General features: G+C 38.6%; 2 protein-coding genes across 7 annotated transcripts in view; both read right to left on the bottom strand.

Moving 5' to 3' along the window:
- Window positions 1-870: 870 nt before the first annotated feature.
- On the bottom strand, window positions 871-5,541 carry LOC136753863 (extracellular calcium-sensing receptor-like). The gene is made up of 4 exons (XM_066710246.1): window positions 5,380-5,541; window positions 3,784-3,993; window positions 3,200-3,323; window positions 871-3,080 (listed from the first exon to the last, which is right to left on the bottom strand). Exons 1-4 carry the CDS (start codon window positions 5,539-5,541, stop codon window positions 2,170-2,172), a joined length of 1,407 nt encoding a protein of 468 aa, XP_066566343.1. The 3' UTR covers window positions 871-2,169.
- Window positions 5,542-7,626: 2,085 nt separating this feature from the next.
- Window positions 7,627-24,078, bottom strand: part of plch1 (phospholipase C, eta 1) — a 57,927-nt gene continuing 41,475 nt past the window's right edge. For 2 of the 6 annotated variants that reach the window (XM_066709462.1, XM_066709464.1), the window contains 12 exons: window positions 23,420-23,488; window positions 21,840-21,952; window positions 20,715-20,812; window positions 19,340-19,519; window positions 18,435-18,542; window positions 17,749-17,873; window positions 15,052-15,136; window positions 13,997-14,143; window positions 13,582-13,661; window positions 12,986-13,045; window positions 11,634-11,991; window positions 7,627-10,617 (listed from right to left, as the gene is read on the bottom strand). In XM_066709462.1, coding sequence (XP_066565559.1) covers window positions 8,366-10,617; window positions 11,634-11,991; window positions 12,986-13,045; window positions 13,582-13,661; window positions 13,997-14,143; window positions 15,052-15,136; window positions 17,749-17,873; window positions 18,435-18,542; window positions 19,340-19,519; window positions 20,715-20,812; window positions 21,840-21,952; window positions 23,420-23,488 — 3,675 coding nt within the window. In that variant the 3' untranslated portion in view covers window positions 7,627-8,365. Of the gene's footprint in view, window positions 10,618-10,952; window positions 10,981-11,633; window positions 11,992-12,985; window positions 13,046-13,581; window positions 13,662-13,996; window positions 14,144-15,051; window positions 15,137-17,748; window positions 17,874-18,434; window positions 18,543-19,339; window positions 19,520-20,714; window positions 20,813-21,839; window positions 21,953-23,419; window positions 23,489-24,078 lie in introns of all 6 variants that reach the window. The other 4 variants (XM_066709468.1, XM_066709463.1, XM_066709465.1 and 1 more) reach the window with 4 other exon arrangements.

Here is a 24,078-nt window from a genome sequence, read left to right as displayed (position 1 = left end):
TTCTAGTGGTATTAAGAAACAACTTTTGGTGGGATGTGTGTATGAATTAGTTTGATTTTATTCTGAAATGGGGTGGCACAGTGGTGCGGTGATTAGCACTGCTGCCTCACAACTCCAGGGGGCCTGGGTTCAAGTCCTGGCTTGGAGTTTGTGTCTGTGTGGAGTTTGCATCCTGGGTATATTCCTGCCTTGTGCCCTATGTCTGCTGGGATCAGCTCTGGCTTCCCCACAACCCTCACCAGGATAAGTGGTTACAAAAATGGATGGATGGATAATTCTGTAATGATAATACAATAATAAGACTGTGTGTATTGTGTGAACACTGACAGATATGGATCTCAATTTAACTACTATACAGCTCTGGAAAAAATTAAGAGACCACTGCAAAATTATCAGTTCCTCTGGTTTTACTATTTATAGGTATGTGTTTGGGTAAAAATAACATTTTTGTTTTATTCTATAAACTATTGACAACATTTCTCCCAAATTCCAAATAAAAATATGAATGGAATGGAATGGCTGCCATACATGTAGAGATGCTGATTTAGTAAATATTTGCAGTGGTCTCTTTATTTTTTCTAGAGCTGTATATGATATATAGGTATATATGAGATATATGATATATATATATGATATATATATACATGATATATATGATATAATAGCTGAAAAAGACACAAACATTCAAATAGTGATGAATGCACAGGGTTAATTTTATTGGATTCATTTTCCCAAAAAATATTCAGATTCTCTAATTCAATAAAACATATTAAGGAACTAATTTTAAAAGTATTTTTGTTAATTACGTTATTGTAAAGATCAAAATTAAAAGAAGATAACAAACATTTTTTACTGGTAAAAGGATAAGAAAAAAAATTCTCTTCTAATACTTACATACATAGCCGGACCCGTAACCCTACTCAACACCAAAAAGTGAAGCTATGCCCAATCCACTCTTCGTTATGAAACCTAAGTCACCCAACCCAAGTCCTACCTTAAATGTAATACAAATTAGACTTATGCAAAAGGCAAAACAAAATTATAAATACAAATTTACTTGCACATGCATTGAATGTAAATACATTCTGAGGAACAGATCTAAAACGTTTTTTTTCTATTTTCATTAAGTCTAGCTTTCTGTACACCCTGAGCTCAAACAACACTCCCTATTTATCTGAACACACAATGCTGTATCTACGGGGATATGGTCTCAATGTCAGCTGTATAATGCATGGTTAGTTGCTCTCATATGTTACACCGTGGTCTGATTAACTTAATCCTACTGTTATTATTATTGAATGGAAAGCTGGTTCTGGCATAGGCACAAACAGAAGAGTTGAGTTATAAATGGCCAGTAAATGTTAATATCCTATAATTACATTATGAAGGTAATTATGAAGGTAAATAATTTAGTAAATTATTAAATTGAGTCTGATAGTTGAGTAATTAAAAATGTTGCATCAGTGAGAAAAGCTTTTACAGCTTAAAATGGGTAGAATGTGTGAGATTTTACAGACCATAAAACACAATGGATCTTTAATCAAATGCAATTGTGTGTACAGACCAAAGATTAGCCCACTAATGATCTCTCCCCCCATGTTTTCTGAACTTGTATTACAAATTTCATCATAATTAAAAAGTGTGTTACAATAGAAAGTGTTTGTGAAAAGTTTGTCGATTTATCATTGTAATATTAATTCAAGGGCTGTTTTGCCAAAATAGTGGTTTATGCTTTGAATATTGGTGTGTGTGCATATTCCAGATTCCAACCGTCATCTCTCAAACACACCTCTGACTGCCTGCTCCCCACTGTTCCTCCAACAGAGCGACAATCAGAGTACGCGAAAATACCATTCCCCTGACGCAGGGGCTTTGTATACTCTCTTTGTACCGCAGAGGGATTGCATCACCACAACAGGCTCATACACTATAAGCCCTGCTAAATATGATGTACCAGTCCCCATTCCCTCCACACTGCATTACTCTCATATTAATAGCAAATACATCTTCTGTGTATCACTATTTGAATATGCATCACTGCAACTCATTGATAAACACACAATTAACAGAAAACAAAGCACAACCATTCACACTAAACTCCAAAAATACAGCTCTTACTTTTTTTACTTGTTTTATATGCATGGGATCACAATTCAACTGATGATGCAGCTATTTGTTGACAGGACCTCTTCCCATTAAAAACTTCTTGGTATTGTTTTCTGGTTTCATTAAAATAATGTAGCACTTTGGGGCGAAGATGCACCCTAGGAGGCCGAAGCTGGAAGACAAAATTGCAAATATTTCCACGGCTACCATGTACTTGCCTGGAGAGCTAATGTAAGCTGGGATGAAAGCGATCCACACTGCGCAGAATATAAGCATGCTGAATGTGATGAATTTGCCTTCATTGAAGTTGTCTGGCAGGTTTCGAGCCAAGAAAGCCAACACGAAGCAGATGCCAGCCAGCAAACCGATGTAACCCAGCACACAACCGAAGGCTACAAAAGACCCAACTGCACACTCAAGGATAATTTTCGAACTCTGATAGCTGGTGTTCTTGTTCGGCTGTGGTGGGCTGAGGGAAAGCCAGATCACACAGATGACAACCTGGATTAATGTAAAGACAACAACGCTGCCCCTCTGCTGCGTGGGCCCAAACCACTTCATTACATCTTTGCCCGGGAGAGTAGCCTTGAAAGCCATCAGGACCACAATAGTTTTGATGAGAATACACGAAATGCAAAGAACAAAACTGACACCGAAGGCCATGTGTTGCACTTTGCAGGACCAAATGGATGGCTTTCCAATGAAGAACAAGGAGCAAAGGAAGCACAGCGTTAAGGAGAACAGCAGCAAGAAACTCAGCTCTGAGTTGTTTGCCCGGACAATCGGGGTGTTTTTGTAATAGAGGAAGACGATCCCTACCGCCACGGTCACACTTGTCCCAAACAGAGCTACAGTGGTAAGCGTGATGCCCATGGTGTCTTCAAATGAGAGAAACTCAATGGCTCGAGCAATGCACTCATTCCTGTAGACATTGGACCAGAATTCCAAGGGGCATTTGTCACATTGCAGGGAATCTGTAAAATAAATATGTATTCAACATACACTGCCCAACAAACAGCACAATAGTAAAACTGCGATTGTAACAGCAGACAACAGCTGAAATCCCGTTGATTTGCTGCGATATATATCTTACCTGTGGTGTTGCTGATTTCTCCATCTGCACAAAAAATGCAGTCAAAGCAGCAAATGGGCTCCCCTTTCCTGGCAGCTTTCCTGGTTCCTGGGGGACAGTTTTCTGAGCAGATTGATACAGGTACCTGCTCACAGACAGTGGGAAAGGAGCATTAACACTGGCTGATGTCACCTGCAATCTGCATTTTGGTTTTAATGTGTGCCTTCATATCATATCTGCTCAATCCCTGATGCAGTCAGTCAATGTCCAATTCTTGCTATTCCTACATCACAAGCTATACTTTTACAGTACAGGGTTAAAAGCAGATCCAAAAGTGATGTCTGCAAGTATTCCATAATCACATGACTTCAGCAAATTAGCTAACATATGGTAAGCTCAGGACACTCCGTCAGGCCTGCAAACTTGAAGAGAATACAAATATAGGCTGTGCAAAACAAAGCCACCTCATAAACTGCAGACAAAAGAGGGCATGCATCCTGCTTTGTTCTCAAGTTACACTAATGTAAAAAATGCACAATAGCGGCTAGACATCTGTTCAGTCTTCCCATGAGCAAGCAGGCTGTCCTAACAATTAGTACTAATACCTTTTTGACACCTGTAGTCCAAACAATAGCAGTTTCGTTGATTCGCCATTCAGGTCCATCAACCCGTCCAACAGTGACATACTCCATAGACCCGGTGTGGCTCCTCTGCCAGTTTACAATGTCATACACTACTCGACTGTCGCCCTTGTCAAAGTAAACAACTTCTCCTAGTTTGTTGGTGAATCGTACTTGATTTAAATAATGCATGAGCTGTGAACACATTAAAACAGAAAAAATAAACATAATTATTAAACACAGATCAGTACTGCACTTCTGTTAAGCCTAGAAAGCATTCTGATTTTTACATAATTTAAATTTTTCATACACAGGTGTATCAATTTTTCTGTTAAAAAATGATCCACTGAAAGTCACTAAAACATCTCAAGATCTTGAATTTTCAAAACGCTAAAAACCAAAAACCTGAATATAGTTGTAAAAAAAAAATCATTTTTCATTACTCTGAAACATTAACATAATATATTGATTTAAATTGATTTAAGTACCTGCCCAGGTTTCAAATTGTAAATATCACCACAAGATCCATTCATGAAGGGGCCACTTCCGTTTTTGCATGCCTGCAGATTATGTAATGCATGGGCGACAGCATACACAGCTTTGTAAACATTATATGTAATTCGTAACTGGGACACATCGGTGAAAGTGTTTTTCACAGTTTGTAGGTTTTCTGATCCACTACATAATGGCTGGTTGTTTAATGTGGAATTATTTTCTTGCTCTAATTTACAGTTGAATGATGTTTCCCACAGCTCCCTGAAAAATACATTGTTGGGGAATTTTGAGGGATGGAGATTGACAAGAAAGTTCTGCATCCCTGGGATGTCCACCCGCCTGACAGCAACACCAAGAACACCCATTGTCACAGAAGATAAGTCTGTGTTGAAAATTAAGGGACTGGTGCTCCAAGCTTCACTAGCTAGGAACTGTCGATCCGTGATGTTTTGTTTCACAAGTTCATGCAAGACAAACTCCACATCTAGGTACCAAGCGAAGATCACTATCACCTTTGCAGTCGACCGTTTAATGACACCTGCAATGCGGACGGCGTCTCTCTGGGTGTACACCTGAGACAAAGTCTCATAAAAAGCGATGCAGATGCCAGCATTTTTAACTTCTTCAACAAAGGTCTGAATACCTAGTATCCCATAATCGTTGTCATTGGCAATGGCTCCTACCCAGGTCCATCCAAAATGTTTGGCTAGGTATGCCATTGTTTGAGCCTGATAAAAGTCACTGGGTATTGTTCTGAAGAAGTTAGGAAACGCCCGTTTGTTGCTTAGGCAAGCACATGAAGCAGAATAACTCACCTGCATATGAAAAAAAATCAATTTAAAAACAGAAATTGATTAGAAAACAAAACATTTATATATTGATATATTTCTTCTCATCATTTGCCAGAACTATAGAACAGAAAAAAAATACGACCAATTCTGAATCCTAATGATTAGCAAAAAATATCTAAATATTTGTAGTTTTGTTTTATTTATTGTTTTACTAAAACATGACAATCAGGTGAATCTACAGGAAAATTGACATTGGCATCTAACCATAATTTAGTCTTAAAATGGTGCCCCTTACCAAAGGAACTTCAAATGGCCCCAATGTTTGAGATAATATGATGCATTGTGTCGAGGCCGTGTCTCCGATTATTACAGAGACTCCTCCTGATCCAGTGCATATGCTGCTGGGATATGTGTTTCTCTGTCTGCTGACAAGTGAATTGGCTCCCCTCAGTGCCATGGGATATTTTCCACAGCTGTCATGTATCTTGTAGCCAAGTCTGACATCAGGAAGAAGACTAGAATCTTGGTTAATCTCCTCTATTGCAAAAATCATCCCCTGTGCCCAACGAAAAGATCTGTATTTTAAACTTTTGAACAGAAAAACATATATTAATAACACTCCAATATATAAACATATATACTGCAGATACAAAACTATAATTTTTCTTTTGCATGCTATAAATCATAAAACCGTATACATTAGTATAAGTACATAAGTACTGAAAAATTATTGATACAGTGTGTATACATATATATATATATATATATATATATATATATATACATATATATATATATATATATATAATATACACACTCAAGCAAGTCTTTCAGCTTCCTACAGAATGCTGAAATAAATATTGATCTTATCAAACTACTACTACTACAATATTATTATTATTATTATTATTATTATTATTATTATTATTAATAATACCACCTACTTTATGCAGTATGACAATTCTGGGGCAACTCTATATGACACTTCCTTCACAACTACTGTGTCATAGATAGGGAAGAGTCCTCCAAGGATAACGTCCCCAGCCTGGTAGAGACTTGGCAAACTAGCATCGTCCCACAATGTACACGCTTCTTGTACGGCTGCAGGTGAAGAGAAGCTTTGTAGGATAAGCAGTGAAGTTAAAATATCCAGGGCCATGGCACGCACTCTGCTGCAGAAAATAAAGTGCGGTGCTTTTTGCCTATTGCCCCTCTGAAAAGCTACAAGAAAATACTCAACACTTCAAATACCAAAGGTTTATAATGATCAAGTGCCTCCCAATAGACTTCAGAAAATTATATGTTAGAAAGTTTAATAAAGAATCTAGGAGTGGCACATGGGCCCAACCAGCTAGGGCTTGTGTTTCCTTTCCCAGGAGTGAATTTCTTGTCCCTGGGCATGACTGTCATTGAGCAGTGTGTGGGAGGCGGGTAGGGGAGTTAATGGGCAGTTGGAAATTGTGTAAAAGTTTTTCAATGATTATTCAATTTCCAGTTAGTAGGACTAATCGGTGACTCCATGGGGGTTTTGAAGAATAAACATGTTTCAATCAATATATTTATTAATATAGTAACAATAGAACATATATACTCTAAAGCTGAGACTGTGCTGCTCATGTACATCATAAACTTTTCTTTAAAGTCTCTAACATTTGAACTTTAGGTCACAGAGGAAGGCACAAATTGACAGCCTAGCCCAGTGGACCTGTTTTGCATTATCCCTGCTTTGTATAAAACAGGGCTCAGGTGTTTACTCTTTGAGACATTACTACATATTTCACAAGCAATTAGCTGCTATTTTCCAAGGAATCCATGTGTAAATGCACCATTAAGCATGAACAAGCTCAAGTGGAAAGAGGATTGTGTGCAATGGCGACCATAACCAAGCTCCACTGGGACATGGGGCAATTTTGTTTTCAAAATCCAGTCAAGGTAAATATCTCGGGGGCAAATCTCTGGTGGTACAAGAAACTTTAGTAAATGTCACTTACATTTGCACTTTTCAAAGCAGTTAGTTTTAAATTCTCAGCAGGGTGTATTCTACATTCAGGATTAAGATAAAGGATATTTATTTGATTCCCTGCTTCAAAGATAAAGGATCCTTTGTAGTCATATGTTTAGACCTATTATAACAATGAATATGCTGTGCATTGTTGATCCCCGCATGTGCTGTTTACACTAAAGTCTGTTATCCAAAGGTGTAGCTTAGATCTAATATCAAATGTACCTAATACATTACATGTACAATGAGGTTAGATTAATTATCTAAAAAACAATCATGTTGTTGTTGTTGTTCTACCAATTAAGTAATAGAACATTGCTGAAAAACATTTAAAAAGAGTGTATAGTCATGAATTTAAGCAATAAATCCCCACACAGCACGTTTAATTACTTCATTTGAGTTTTAGAGTGGGGATATTTCTGATGCAAAAGGGACTTGAACGTGTATGTTCTGAGGAACAACAGAAGACTACACAATGTCCTGAGAAATCCCAAACACAAGTGAATTAATTTGACATCAATAAATGTTTTTTCATTTGAGTTTCAGATGTTTGAGAATTTTATTGCATTGGTAAGAAAATGTGCAGGTTCTGCCTCTTTTTGTGGCCCATACAAAGTATATTGTCTCCAGAATGCATCAAACACAGGAATTGCAGCTTTTATAATTTGCTGTTAAAACCACATTATTCTCTATCCCCCCACCTAAATTGTGTCCATCAGTTTGTCTGTCTATAACCCTCTGAAATAATAATAAAAGTTTATCCATCATGAAATTATTTGCTGTTGGTATCAAAGCAATTATAAAAATAAAAGTATTTAACTCCACACGTTTTTGCTTTAAAATATGCAGAAGTGCTTAAAAATCTTGAATTCATGACCAACAGAAAGGAAAAATGTTAATTTATATTGCATCCAATGCTATGAGTACTGTGCAAAATGTACAGGACTGAAACATTTACAAAATTGTGCATAGTCATGCGTTACATGTATAGGCTGTAGTACTCAAAATGTTTTTTCACATGCAGTTTTCTGAACATCACAATTTAGTTTTACCTTTTTTTTTTAACTATAAATTACAGACTTGCTTTCTAATATGTACAGCACGGTCTAACATACAACACCTAATGTTAAGGAAGACTAAGATTTCTATTAAAATAGAACACATCTTTACACAAGGGGACATCATTTATATAGAGATGTATAGATATAAAAGGTGTCAAAAACGGAGTATGTAAAACAAAACAAAGCTTTTTTTTAATGTCTTTTTTTGTATACTTCATTTACAGCCTAAGCAAGAAGTAAATCTCCGGCTCAGACCGGGGCCCGGAATCTGTTTGCAGGACTGAATCATCAGTGTAAAAGTGATCATTATAGTTGTAATGTAATGATGTGCAAGCTCCTTCAGGCAATCCCCTGTCCTCCATGCCTGCCCCGTTAATATGGTTTAGGTATCCAGCGATGTAGGAACCAGTGGAGTGTCTGTTTACTGTGGGATTCTGTGCTGAGGGCTTGTTTCGCAGGACTACTCCAGCTGTGCTGCAGCTGTCGGGGACTTTTTGCTTGCTGGCCTCTTGCCTCTCTTTTGCTCGGTTGGCGATGTGACGTACCCTGCTCTGGCTTCTAGATGACAGCTTTCGAGACAGGATCTTCGGGGAGTCGTCGTCCTGTCTCAGGGGGCTCACTGGCCCAGGCTGGCTGCACTCATCAGGCTCGAAAGACACCAGTCTCCGCAGCTGCTCCGTTAAAGGGTCCGCAGACTGAGGCCTGTTCGTTAGGCTTGACATCCTCTTTCTCTCCCTCATGTTGGGGGTGATGAAGCTCCTGCTGATGTACTTGTACTTGCTCTCAAAGTTGCAAGATATGTCCTCGGATGTCAGATCTCCCAGGCTCTTTGACTTGCCAGGGCTTGGGTGTTTGGCTACGTGCACAGCAGGAGGGGCTTGCTCAGGGTGAGTGTAAAGATGACGGGCAGGTCTGTTGGGAAGTGGCAGCCCTTGGCAACGTGCGTTTGGAGCAGCAAGGCCATTGTAATCTATACAGTTATTTGGTACATTACAATCCGAGTTGGGCGTATAGTCATTCCTTTCAAACACAGAGTGTGTTTTTCTGGGATCGAAATGTTTTGACAGGTGATAGTCACCTTGGAATCTATTGATCCTTTTAGTTCGGATGCTTTCTGACAACTGGTAGTTACCCTGTAAAGTATAGCTTTGGTCTTGTAGGCCTCTGTAGACATCATGATTACGATAAATGTTCTCAGGCCTGATATCTGGCACATGGTAGCTGTTGTGGTACATACTGTTGTTTAAGGGCCAGTCATGTGGTGAATCACTACAGGGTGATGGGCTTTGGCTTGTCCACTGATTGTTTGCACAAGTTGAGGTCAATGTGATGTCCTGCGAGTCATCATCCACATTAACCTCAACTTCCATTAAGCTGCTGCTGGCAGAGTCTGGAAACACAAGAAACTTGTCAGAAGTAGTGCGATCTGTTGAGCTGCAAATCCCTTGTGGTCCCCAACCGGCTCTCTCATCTGAACGTAGTCTTGGACTGAAGCTTTTCAGAGGGGTCGTACAGGAACTGCCGACAGGTGTATTTTCTTCTGAATTAATCTGCATACTCCGTATTGTTTGGTCTCGAAGATTATATACAGATGTAGGTGACAGGAAGTCTTCATTAAGGATGGTATAAACAGATTGATCTGTTGTCTCCGGGCTAGAGAACACAGCTGTGTCAGATGTTGCATCAAGAAAAGCATCTTTGCTGGTCTTACTTGGCAGGCAGGGTTTCTGGGGTGTATTAGGCTCCCATATCAAAGTACTTGAAAAACCTGACATTATGCTAAATGTGTGATTATTAGTACCTTGAATGCTGGAAACAACAGTAAGGTTGCTCTGGTCATGGGTAGTATCAAACTGGCCAATCAATGCTGAGATTGAGCCACATGTGTCATTCTCATTGTCCAAAGAAACGTTATCGATAAGCCGGGAGATGGTGCTCTCCTGCATTGATTTGTAAGGTGACTGGAGTTCTGATTTCTCCATGCAGAGGATTGACGACACATCAACAGAAGACACAGAACACAATGGGACATTTGTAATATGGTTTAAAATTGCACCTCTTTTTCGCAGTAGTTCTGCCTGTATATGTTCAGAACTGTGGTCCTCTGGTCCATCTTTAGTAGATACCAGGTGCTCAGGTGTGGTTTCTGGGATGTTGGGTTGGCTCCAGATAGTTTTTTTACAAGAACTGTCATCGTTGAAAACCTCCTCGTCGAAAGAGACGTTTTCTTCGTTTGGAGGTGGGGCATCGAAACACTCCTCACTGCTTTTCCCTCCAATTTCAAGGTAAGATACTTTCTCCATTTCGGAAGTTTTGACAGGAACCCTTAAGGAGGATTCCCATGGCGCTTTACTGGAGAGCATCCGATCTTCAGACTGGAGGGAAGGGTATGTTTCAAAGAGAAGGTCCACGGAGACAGACCTAAGTCGCTCTACGCTGCACAATCGGCCTGTCTCAGAAGATAAGTTTCCTGTTAAAACAATGCAAATTCAAGGTCAACATCTGCTCTCTATTTCATTTCTTGTAGGTAATACACCAATATTCTGGTCCATCCACAAGCCATCCCAACACAAAGACAAATGGAATGCTGCCACCAATTACAACTGTGAAGGGGTTCGAGTATGAGGTTATGCAGGTAAAACAATTTAAAAACACCAATTCTGTAGGAAATGATCAAACGTGACGACGCGGCTAGCAAAGCCATTCAAAAGAGATTCTAAACATTTTTTTATTACATCAGAAGTATGATGTAATATTAGCAGAGGATGTTCTGGATGAGGCAACCTTAATAAGCTTTTGGATTACCTGCAAGCGTATCCTAGTCAGTTTTGTACTATAAAGAAACACAACAATAAAGAAAGAACAAAAAAAAGGTGTGTCAAATATTCAGAAAGGGAAAAGGTGAGAGTGTAAAAATATATTTAGGACGTGTGCTGTGCATTCTTCAAACACTTTTGCAAAAACAAATCCAACATTTTTGGATATGTTTTTGTAGTATCACAAATATTGCCAGATTGATTGTGCCTAAATAGATTATTTTATATCATTATTTGGGTAGCATTACTTCTAAATGTAATACAGCCAAGCATAATTCACTTAATGCACTGCATCTGAAACGATCATGCAGCCAGAACAAAATTTCTCATTCTTGTATTGCTTTACTGACTACGGATGCAAATAAAGAGCTACTCAATTCACTCTTTAAACTAGGTTAATAAAAACGTTCTCTTTCATCAACATTTATCTTAAACGAGAATAAAAATAAAATGCACTATTTTTACAAGAAAATAAGAAATATAGCCCTGCTGGAATAATTTGGGCTTTTCCATGCCTTGCCAAGAAGAAAAGAAAAACAATTAAAACATGCTGTAATTTGAGCCAAGAATAAACTGGAGTAAGGAATAAGGAATTATCTATGCTATGTAGAAAGAAAACGCATACAGTGACTAGACTAGATCTCTGAACTCTACATTTGGGGTGACTTACCAGAGTGCGTATCATTGTCCTCTGAGACTTTTTCAGTTTCATTTGTTGGCAGTTCAAGGACTCCCGTAAGCAACTTTTCCAAAGGCATTGAAACCGGTCTGTGCAGTGAGCTCTTAGGTCTATGGCTCTCCATGGCATTTTTGCTCTCCAGCTCTGGTTCGCTGTCCTTTCTTTCACACTGCGGCTCAGCAAAGCCCATTTTAGTTTTCTTCCTGCCCTTGGCGGGAGCACTGGCCGTGCGGCGTAGTATGTGGTCACTGATGGAGCGCTTGCGGATTTGAAAACCAGAGTTGGTGTCCACCGAGCCGTTCTTGGGGTTCTTGTTAAAAAGACCCTTGATTCCTCTTAGCTGCCTGCCCTGTAGAAGTCAGAGAGATACCTGAATGACATTGATGTCATCAAGACAGTATGAAAAATATATTTCATTAAGAAAAAATAAACGTATCTAAATGTCAATCTTACACCAGCACAGACTCCCTTGCTGTATCTGTACATAATTTTTTTTTTAAGGTTCTTTCCCCCAAATACCAGCATGCAATGCAATGCATTATATAATAGCCATTCTGAATAAGGGACCTAGGACTATTATCCACTTTTATTTAATTATTAATACATCTCCACTTTCGCCTTTCTTGGTTGTCCCACAGATACTTTTTATATTATTAGTGCATCCCTTTCAGCACAATACAGTAATATCTCTAGATCTTCAAATACTGAATAACTATGAGCTGTGACATGGAGCATTAAACTGTCCTTCACAGAAGCCTTATAGATATATTCATACACTCAGTTACATTTCCCAGCTGCTTTTGTTCCCTCATATTTATTATTTTTCTTGGCTTGCATATAATACCAACTTTGGTTTGCCAATGACAGTTAGATTAGTTATGTCTGTCTTTCTGTATTTATGTACTGTATGTATTGTTTTTCAAAAGTCATTATTGAAAATGTAGCATTTCCATCAGTGAGTCATAGATACTAGCCCATCTACTTTCAAACATTTATCAACAGGTAAGAAAGAGAAGGGGGAAACATTTATTCCACAGTCATATGTAAGGAAGAACACTCCTACAGATGTCACTATTCCCTGCATTTCAATGCATTTGTACTCTGTAGTCATGCCCACAATGTTTTTCCTGAAATCCTGATTTCTTGTTTTTATCCTCAGCTGTCCATGTAAAAGGTCCATGTTGAAGGGTGAATACAAATTAGAGAGTATTTTCAAATGAAATGGTTGAAGCATTCTTCCACACGACACACAAAAGACCGTGTGCAGCCAATCCATGCAACAGTAAATGGAGAGCTCGATATAGCTTTGTGATCACCTACAGACTGCATGCAACACGGAATACCTTTGAAGCTCCTAGAAAGTGCATTATAGTATAGCTTGGATTGAGGATTAAGGGACTCCACTGAAAAAGAAAAAGGGTGAGGATTATACCATTTAGGAGAAAAATAAAACACCTTTAATAAAGAATTAAACATTTGAAATGTCGGCCTTGTTACCAATCTAATGTCATTACACGTGGCAATAGATCAAGAAAGGACATGGAATGTTACTAATTGTATCCATATAAATTAGAGGTACTCAGGTATATCAAAAGGTTATAGCATGTGGCTGTTTGACTCAGATGGAGTTCTTTTCCAGTTCTGTCAAAAGTAGCACTGCATATTCTCTACTGTTTTGTGCTAATCTAGGGCATTCGTGTTGACGCTCTGAGTTATTGGCAACTCCAGAGAACAGTCGTGCTAAGTAGAGATTCCCACAATAGATATTAATGCCTGTGAAGCTTTGATCCATTCTTAATGAGACAAGCCAAAGAGAATCGCTCGCCCCCGGCAGCAGCTAATTTGGTATGCTGAAGCGGCGGACTTATTTAAAAGAGAAGCAGGAGCCTATTCACATTCAAGGATCTGAAAGCAGATGGGTAAAAATGAACATACACACCTTCCCATAGATATCATTGACCATTACTTGAATGAAGATGGAGGATTCTGTCATGCCCTCTAAATACACATGGCGGTAACCTGCAGGGAGGATAATTCAGACATTAAGTGTACAGTGACAAAAGGAACTAGAAGAATCGATGTAATTGAGCAAAACAGCAGCATGTTCATATATTTATATGTGCACACACAGAAAGCACGGAGAAGTACAGTACTGAAAGCAAATATCACAGTTCCTACTCCTACTACTCTTTAAAAGATGCAAGTAACCACAAAGCCCTGTTCTGGCGATTAAAATAACACCCTGCGATTGTGGAGTTCTTTCAATTTGTCACCAAGTCCACAAAAGTGACAAGTAGAGTTTCCTCCTCCATTTGTCACTGGAAAAAAAAAAGAATGGAATGCCATGCACTGACCTGGCATCAAGCTACAGAATGCCACAGTCCTCTGGCCAACAAAATCTCGTCCAATGGGGTCATGGTCCCAGACTAGGAAGCGCACCAGAGCCAGTTCTGGCATGTGAAGGGTGAAGGTCAGAGTCTCCTCCCACACAGGGTTAAAGCCTGCAACACAAAACATGTTCAGTGTTCATCCAGCTAGGGCTAGACCAAATCCAAAGCTTGACCCACCCACGAATCGCAAATCACTAAGTTGTACCAGATCGCATTTCGATTTATAAGTAGTAGAAATTGGAATATAACAATAAATTAAAATCTTTAAATATGAGATAAAAATGTTCCTAGAACTCGCTTCTACTTGACATTTTGACTTTGCAATTCGTGGTTAGGTCAAAGTATTTATTTGGTCTTGACCATAGAACAAAGACAGCAATAAAGACTAAATTAAAGTACTGGAATTTCTCGGGGGTTTAAAATATGGCTTGAATTCTGCTGGTGCTGGGTTCATCCATGGCAGTTTGATCAGATGCAGAACTGCTGCAGCAATATACATTAAGCATTATTTACTATACATCTGCCTCATTTAAAAATTAAGATAAAAAGTATGGAATGTCCCATTGCCTGCCACTGGAGTATATAAAAGAGAGAAGAGAATCAAACAGCAGCACAGTATGTCTTACATCCATCTGTAATTTTCCAGCTGTTGGGTACATTTTGGGCTGTTTGAATGTCTTCCCCTGATTTGTACATGCAACATGGCATTAGCAGAATTTCATTGCCCGGGTTTAATGATGTTACTTTAGGCTGGTGAGAAACAAGTCACCCAAAACTGAAGTCCTGTACTTAAGAGATTCCCCTTGGGCATGTTGTTGAAATCATGGCATGAGTAAAGAAAAATCTGACACAATTAAACCTGATGTTTAACTAATGGTTATTCACCCATTTAAAGACCTCTATGACTAACACATGCAAATGATGCTCCCCATTTCACATTTAATGAGGGAATGTGGGTAATGAAATGTACCATGCAAAGCACACTCTATAAGAGTTTGTTAGGACTTCCAAAGACCTACCATTATCATCAACAACTCTGGTTTGTTCCTTGCAGCAGTCAACAGGCAAACCAATGATTTCTACCTCAACATAGGGATCAATTATCTGTAGAATAGTGTTTGGGGAAAAAAAACAAAAAACATATTCAACATTAATAATAATGAAACTGATGCATCCTTATCAATAGTGGTATTCAGAATTCAAATCCATTGCATAATACCCAGAATAATACTTGAATATAAATAATTAAATAAATGAAAGATTAACCAAGAGATTCGAAACATTTGCAACTATTAGCTTTGTTAAATTAAATGACTCCAAAAATGCATGAAATGTTTGGCGTTTCCAATTCTTGAAACTTATTCTATACCAGTGATTCCCAACCAATATACCATGATATAACACACAATTACAGCAGAATCTTACCTGCTGAACTTTGATTCTGTGTTCTGATGCAGAAAGGAGAGACTTTTCATGGTAATCTATTCAATTATGTCAGTAGGTTACCTGTCCCATTTAAAAACTATAATAAATTTAAATGTAACCATAAGACCATTCCTACCATCACCTGTATTTTTACTTAAAACTTAGCTTGGAGCAATGCCTTTTTCTAAGCAATCCAAATCGTCAGTTAAAACAGATATGGCGATGAATTAGTCTAACCTGAAAAATCATATCCAAAATCTTTATGCTGAACTGTGATGGTGCATTGCAGTGCAGAAGGGAGAGACTTTAATCTTTAAGGTTATCTGTCACATTTTGATCCCTAACAGCCGCTTCAACTCTAACCCTAGGCAACGCTGAAATTCAAAGCAACCCCTGATTCAGTTAAGGCCCGGGGTTAAACTGGGCCGGGGCCGTCCGGGGCTGAGCCCCGGCACACAGGCTTACGACTTTCCCCGTACATTTTCAACAATATAGGCTATATATATATATATATATATATATATTTTTTTTTTTTTTTTTTACACCTCTCATTCTTACTAATTTAAGCAATTATTCAAAAGCATTGCCTTTGTAGCACATAATAAATGAGGTCCACTCCTAAAGTTTACAAGATTACGTCAGAGCTTCAAAAAATCTTCGACAGCGTCATTCACAGGGCAATCGAAGTGATGGTTTATGCTCCCGCCACTTTGGCGTGAAGTCTACGTAAGGTTTCGTTTAATTTATGTTTTTTTGCACTCGCATTATACAAGACTGTAAGTCGCAAGTTCGTTTCCTAGCGATGATCCGATTTCAAAGTTTCAGACGTAAAAGAGGCAAAGAGGAGGAAGCTTACAGACGACTTCAAAAGGTAGGCTAGGTCTGCGTCAGTCACTACTGAGTCACTACTTAACATGTACAGTAGGCTCCCTGTTTGTTGCCACAGGGTGAGATTTGTGAAGCAAAAGCCTATGCTTTCGAAACTTTTTTATTCGTGCAAATAAATCACGAAATTTGGAACTTGACCCCTGGGTCTTCTGAACACTTTTAATTTGTTCTCAGGTACACCAGCTTACTAGCATGTTCTAGCGCCTACACGCCTGCTGTTCGAGTCCGTTTCATATCATGTGGTGTAGGAGCGGACTGTGTGGTGTGTTGCGGACCGTGTACCGTGGGCCGCTCTGTGCTAGAAAATCAAGGACCACTTTTTAGTCCCAGTCCGCCCCTGTATTGTGTATTCAAACGATATGGCTTCCCCATTTCAGCCCATCTGGGATCTGATGAATTAACATATTGATAAGAGTTTTGTGTATTTTTATGTCATAGGCTAAATTTTGTGTTCTCTATGATGGACTTAAGTGTAATGAGTTGAGCACATTTTGAAGTTATGGAATTTGTTGGGCTCTCTTTAATGGAACTAACTGTGTAAAACGTATGTATTGTAATGCTGTAGGATATAACTCAATTCCAGTTAAATTTTCCTAATAAGAAGACTGTTCTACTCTTAATATTATGTATTTATATTCTCTCCTTTAATGGTTACATCATTCCTATATTTGATACTGACACAAAGGAGAGGGCACAGGCCTACAGAAAGATTTTATTGTGCTTTGCACACTGCCAGCATCTAGAATGATTTTGATCAGCATTTTAGTGTTCATAGCAGAGGGCTCTCTCAACTTGTTATATTTTACAGTTTGTCAATTGATAAGATTTTGTAGGCTTTGCATACACATGTGCACCCCTCAAAAGCTTTAAACCACAGTGCCCCCCCACATAACAAATCCCAATTTAACCCCTGGTTAAGGCCTAACCTTTCCCTAACCCTAGCCCACACCAAAATGTAAACCTAATTTGCTCACTAAATTTACCTTAAGTGTATATTTTACCAAAATTACTCAAAATAATCCTGCTTACCTACCCCCATTTTGAACCCTAACAGCATCCTGACACCCAGCTCTAGTCTTAGCTTACAAGGTACTCTAACACAATGTGTAACTGTAGATATGATTGGTAGACTGGCTAAGGCTTGAATGGGTTGGGAAATATATTAAAGAAAGTTATAGGTAAAGGGGTTGAATCTTCCATGTCACAACCTTGTAACATTATTTCAACAACTTCTCTCGCTTCACATACCAGTTCACTTGAGGACACTGCAAATAGGCTGCTTCTGCATGGTGCTACTTAACTTAACCTTGTGAGGTAATGTATACCCTGAATAAATCAATTGCACTAGTCTGTCACTGGCAGAAGCATTGTGTATATATATAAAAAAGGCAAAGTAGTTGCACCTCTCCCCTGTCGCCCAGCATTGAGTCTGGAGGTTTTGGTAACTGCTGGCCACTGATTATTTTCAGAACAAGCTGTTTCTTAGGATAAGCAGGAAGGGGGTCATCAGAGAATGGGTTGAAAGAACCTAGAATTCAAAAGATAGGAAATGCATGAATTTAAGAGCAAGTTTAACTGTCAATCAATACAATCATAGAGGTAGGATGGGGAATCATGTTTCACTAGCAGTTTCGATATAAATTTAACATTATTGTATTATTCCTGGGTATAGAAGGCATGAGGTGGAAAACAGTCTATTTTTGTTTAAGATGAATTACAAATATGACTTAAAATGTTGGTAAATCAGTATAAATGCTTGATGTTCAGCTGCCAAACCAATACAGTGTTCTATTAAGTTCTATTAAGATCTAGGTTTTCACTTTTTTTGAAATACAAAATGCTGGCCCTGCATTTTATTCCATTAATATTTCTGTTTTGCTAAAGATTTGACAGAGATGAAGCATGACAGACGCACAAATGGTAATGAAAGGCATTTTCATTTTAGAAAAAGTGAAAAACGACAACTTTAAGCAATAAACATACAGAGCACTTCCAACTAGCAGGGTATTGTAGGGCAAGCAGGTAATATTTTGCATGTTGATAGGGTCTGTGTGGAAAAAGCATAGTGCACCAAGTTCAAGTTTCATACCTTTGTTCATTGGCTGGGGTTTGAGAACATAGCCACTGTTACCATTCACCATGAATTTAGCCCTGTTGAGCTGCATCATCCGACCTTCAGTCTGATAGTTCAAAGCCACTGAAAATGTGTGTAAATTAATTAATTAATTAAAATTAAGCCATGAAACTCAGCTGCAGATAAGACCAATTTAGGCAGATTTATTATGCTCTTCTAGGTTGTTCAGTTAATTTAATAGAGCAAGCAGGCAAGATAATTTATTTGTTAGAATTTCCCCCACTGGGAACCAACAGCCCAATTTTTGTTTTCTTGTATCAACTGTAAATGACAGGAAACAGCTGACACAAACACACATATACAAAAGGCATTTTCAAATAGATGGAGATCCCACTGATAAAGTATGAACAAAAGTGAACCTAATTTGTAACCCTAACCCTAATGTGGGTAGAAGAGGTATACTGATATTTTTCCATGACTAGATTGTCTCCCTCCGATGTATAAAACATCCACTGTATGTGTAAGTGAGCAAGAACTTTTAAAGTGCTATATTTATTTGCCAAATACAAATACATTATTATTTATCTGAACACTAAATGATCCATACTAATATCCATACTAATTTAAAAAGGCAGATATTTTATTTTAAGAGTCTTTAAAGCCACTACAATGGGGGTATAAACACCTGCTATGTGATGTCAATGACCAAACAGGCTACACATAAATCACTTTAGCTGGATATGATATAAATCAATGAATCAGTAAATCAATAAATGTTAGGAATGCTGTCTTTTGCAATGCAGAAATAGCTCAACTGTAAAGCTGAATGCTATGCTAATGTCACAAGCAAAAACTCTTGACAATGCCTTTGGGGCGGGAAATGCTGCATGGCACAGTAAGGCAACGTCTGTTTCACTTACCCAGCTGGCATCCAACGTTCCAGTAAGCCTGAGGGTTAAAATTGCTGGAGTCTATCCTGTATGCAGACGGGTAGATTCGAGAGAGCTGCTTCTGGTTGAACAAGATAAACTGTTCAGGTTTGTGATGTACCAGTTGGTGGGCTCTGATCTCGCTGAAGGACAGGACGTTTCCAGGAGTCCCTGCATGAGCACAATGAGAGCTGTGTGAGAGGGGAGTCATTTCTCAGGAAAGCACACCAGACCTAATCAGGACAGGGCCATTTCTATATATGAATTTATATCTGGCACCTTAGGCAGGCCATGTACAAACCATGACCAAAGCACCTGAATACCTGAAGATGTAGACAATGAGCTCAAGACCATGTAAGTTTTGCAAAAAAGTCAATGGAGCCGTTAATAATGCATGGCTGTCTGAGGGGACTCTGATAATTGCCTCATCAAAAAACGTCAAGTCTGCACAGCGGTCCCCTCACTCTTTCCGGAGAGCATGAAATTACTACAGCTGTAAAGTAACTCTCCCTACACCCAAGCCTTCAGCATCTCGATGAGATAAAGAAAAAAGGAAAAGGAAAGAACAAAAAAAATATCCATTTATAAACGTTAGCAGCTTCTGAGAGATATTCCCTGTGCCGTATTCAGAAACGCTTCTGTCAAATCCATAAAAAAACAGAGCTATGGAACCAGAGAAGGAGCCGTTAGCCTGTCTGCAATTGAACTAAATCACACAAACCTCTCAATTTTGAACGGCAATCAAAATATGATTCAAACAAAATCCATTGCAAAATTTCAGATGTACATTATACAAGAGTAACTGTTCTTTCCATCATCCTAATAGTGGTGGTTATGCCCAATTCAGATGCAGTGTTGTTGTGTAATATATGAGCATTCAGTACTAATCCTCCACTGGATCCAGTGATGGAGGCTGACATGTAAATTGTATACAATACAGTATATTTTCAGATTGTAAATGAACTTCAGCAAACAGACCAAGAGTGGGATCTAGCCACATCATCATACATGTGCCTAGTGTAGAAAATGTGTTTAATTTCCCCATATACTCTGGGACCTTGCATCTGTCCAGAAGGATAATTCTATTTTCTTTAGAGAGAACTGCTAAAATTAGCATTTCATTACTGTTTAACTACAAGGCTTTTCTCTGTCAGACTGCAGTAGCCAGGCTCCTATGGGAATGACTGGGCAGTGAATCCTGTATTACAGAGAAGCTCTACAAAGCCTGGTTATTTCAGAAGCATCTCACAGCAGACAGCTCAACCCAGCGCAGCCACCATCCAAATCAGATGTTCCCAAAGAAACTGGCAACAGACTCCTCATGATTTCTCATTACTCTCACATACATCCAGCAGATTTTGCTTACCTTCGTCAAGAATGTCCTGCGAGGCGACCGAGTTGGTGAAAACTACCACGTCTGAGAGATCACGACTGAGCTTCATGGTCTTTCGCCGACGGCCCGCTCTTTACCCACAAAAGCAAAGAGAGGAAAAAGAAAGAAAAACAGAAAGGGAGAAAGCAAAGAGGACAATCTTTAAATAATCTTTTTAAATATTGTGGTAATCATTTTCCACCAATTATTTTTTTAGTTTATTCAGAAAGTTTCTTTAAATAGTAGTATAATAGCAGTCTTTCAATTTGAAACAACAATGAGATTGATGGTGCAGACTGGTATACATTGTTGGTATACACTAATATGATTCTATATTGAGAAACTGAAAAGGAAAATCCACAAGATCCAAACAATACATTATATAAAACACAGGCAAATAATGATCAAATCATACATTATATAAAACACAGGCAAATATGAACTCATATAAACAAGTGTCCACATCATTATTTGTGTTGTTTTTCTGCTGCATATTGTGTGCTGTGTTGGCACACATCAATCTCCTGATATATAAGGGGGGTTTGTTTTGTTTTTACAGGGATATTTTTAGAAAGACTATATTCCAAATTACAGCTGGCAACTTCATCTGCCTCCCAGCTAGAAGCAAGACAGCCCAGTCTCCCCTGCGGTGAGGTTATGGACGAAACCCAGGACAACATTCAGAACTGAATTACATTATTCATGTCAAACATAAACAATCAAGTCACCATTTTATTCTCATTAAAACTGTGCCACAAAGTTGCAGCACTGCATTTTATAATGTGACCTTATTTCCCTTAATCACTCTTAAACAAACTCTTTGAATTCCTAACTAGGTTAAGAAGCAAGATATTTTCCCCTGGGCTCTAGGCGGTGTTTTCTGTGCAGGATCTGTCACTTTAAATTTAAGCCTGTTCTCAACTCAGAACTGGAAAAGCTCTTACAGGCCGGTGCTAAGCATCTTCAGCAATGTGGCTCACAACTACATTCCCACCTAGTCCTGTATTGACCTACATCTTGTTTCTGCAAATGAGCTTCTACTGAATGGAAGGTAAGGTGTACAGCACAATCACAAGGCAGATGGCAATAGTGACAGGAATCAAGGAAAGGTTGGCTGACCTGTAGGACTGTCCCGCATCTTTCCCTGATGCCTCATGCTGTCCTTCCTCTTCGATGTCAGTGCTCTGAGACTTCGCTCGGGACTTCCCGTGTTTCTGTTTAAAAGGATACAGCTGGGAAGTTCAAGTATTTCACAGAAAGAGGAGGAGAGAGTACAAAGGAGGAGACCGAAAACAACAAGGGTAATAATTGTTACAACCCTGTCATTTCAAACATTGGGCATGAATATTTGTCTCCCTAATCAAATTGTATTTTTGCTCCTTTAATATGCCGAATATATCTTAAGTTATTCTGAAAATGTTTATTACCTGTGATTTCTTTCTGCAGTCTTGCATATTTTATACATTTCCCAAATGACCAAAGACATGTTGGGAACTGAATCTTCATTGAGAAAAATGAAGACGACAAGCCCTGACTATTTTGTACAATGTTCCAATTTCTTGTCTGATTTGCAATCTGAAAATCCTTTTGAAGAGGAATTCTGTGGGTGAGTTCCCTTCTGTTGAACATGTGTCAGCTCTTATTCCACAGCCGAGCAAAGTCAACCATTTATGAAGAAGGTGGATACTTCTTCCAAAGAATGCGGAGGACTGGGTTGGGGGCTGTGGAAAACCTCCTCTGGCATTGACCACATCAAACCAGAGGAGCTTTTCCAGATCTGCAGGGACACACGGACCCCAGGACACAAATGGAAATTGGGCTTCAAGGCATTCAAGACAGAAAACAGGAGACATTTCTTCACACAGAGAGTCGTCACAATCTGAACAAACTCCCCAGCGATGTGGTTGAAGCTGACATTTTGGGAACATTCAAAAATAGACTGGATAGGATCCTTGGATCATTAAGTTATTAATGGACACCAAATGAGCATGATGGGTTGAATGGCCTACTCTCATTTGTAAACTTTCTTTTGTTCTTTTGTTCTAGGATTGGATTGGAAACTTGCGCAACCTTTTTAGAAGTTAGGCAGAGCTTATTTCAAGAGGGAAAGGCTCCATAGCAAGCTACAACATTGAAGGACAAACAACAGTGCCCTGTAGCTGAGGTTGTGGGATTACAGGTCACCAACCACACCGAATATATACAGCATTTTTAGTTCACCGTACCTACAGAATTATATAAGTATACCTCACACCCTGGTTTGTGCAAACAAACAGCATGGCAATGTGAGTCATCGGTGCAACATTTCTATTCACAGCCTACAGAAAATAATTCAACATAATTACAAGTCTTCAACGTAACGTAATGCCAGCAAAAACTTCAAAAACAATAGGCTAGCCCCTGTTAATGTCTTCAGACTAGGAATATACTAGGAAGTGTCATGACAGCTTGTCTTATGCTTGTGCTACTGCAATATACAATATGTGTGGTTTGGTTTAATGATAACAACTTGTTATTTGTCCTGCTTTTTGTACTGCAAAAGAATCATTCTAAATAATAGGTTGAGATGTAATCAAAATATCCCTTTTGCACAGTTAAATAATGGAAGATTACAAAGCAATTAAATACATTTAGATGTTAAAAAAATAATAATTGGATTTCAGCTCCAGAGTTTCTGAGGTTTGAGAGAGATATCTTACCTTGTGTTTTGAAAAACTTATGAAGGAACGGCTTTGAGATTTCTTTCCACTTTCTTTAAGACAGGAGTTCTGTGAGGGCAGAGGATACAGTAATAAATAAAATCAGGTAATAAAACGACGACAACCTTAAATTTCATCCAACTAAATTTTGGATTGTGAGATTGTAGTCTTAAAATGCCTTCCAAAACCAGTGAACAAATATCCTGTAATGCAGTGAGATAGGGACAGAGGGGGTAAGCTTTTCATCCTGATCTTTCCGTAGCTTTCCTTTCATATCCGGCCAAGCAGTGTGGCTTATTGACAAGAATCCCAGCTGCACAGTGGACATGACTGATCTTTGTAATAAAGGCATCGCAGTTGCACAAGGAACCAGTTACAATATGGACATCATAGGAATGAACAACATGAAATAACAACAAAACTAAAATAATTATAATAATAATAGTAAAAATGCATTATTATTGTTATTAATTATCATCATTATAATTATGATAACATAATAATACCACCATACTGACATAATACTTGGCAAATCAAATTCTTCCTTTTCTATTTTTGGACCTTCCTTCAGGCTAAAGCTTATAACCCACTGAAATTCTTTGATATTTTGGCTGCACCAAGACAAGGAAATTCAGATCAGTGTGTAACGGAAGATGGCA

This window comes from Amia ocellicauda, chromosome 7, assembly GCF_036373705.1.
Source record: "Amia ocellicauda isolate fAmiCal2 chromosome 7, fAmiCal2.hap1, whole genome shotgun sequence".
In the NCBI taxonomy this organism is placed as follows: domain Eukaryota; kingdom Metazoa; phylum Chordata; class Actinopteri; order Amiiformes; family Amiidae; genus Amia; species Amia ocellicauda.
This window is presented reverse-complemented; position numbering and strand designations above follow the sequence as displayed.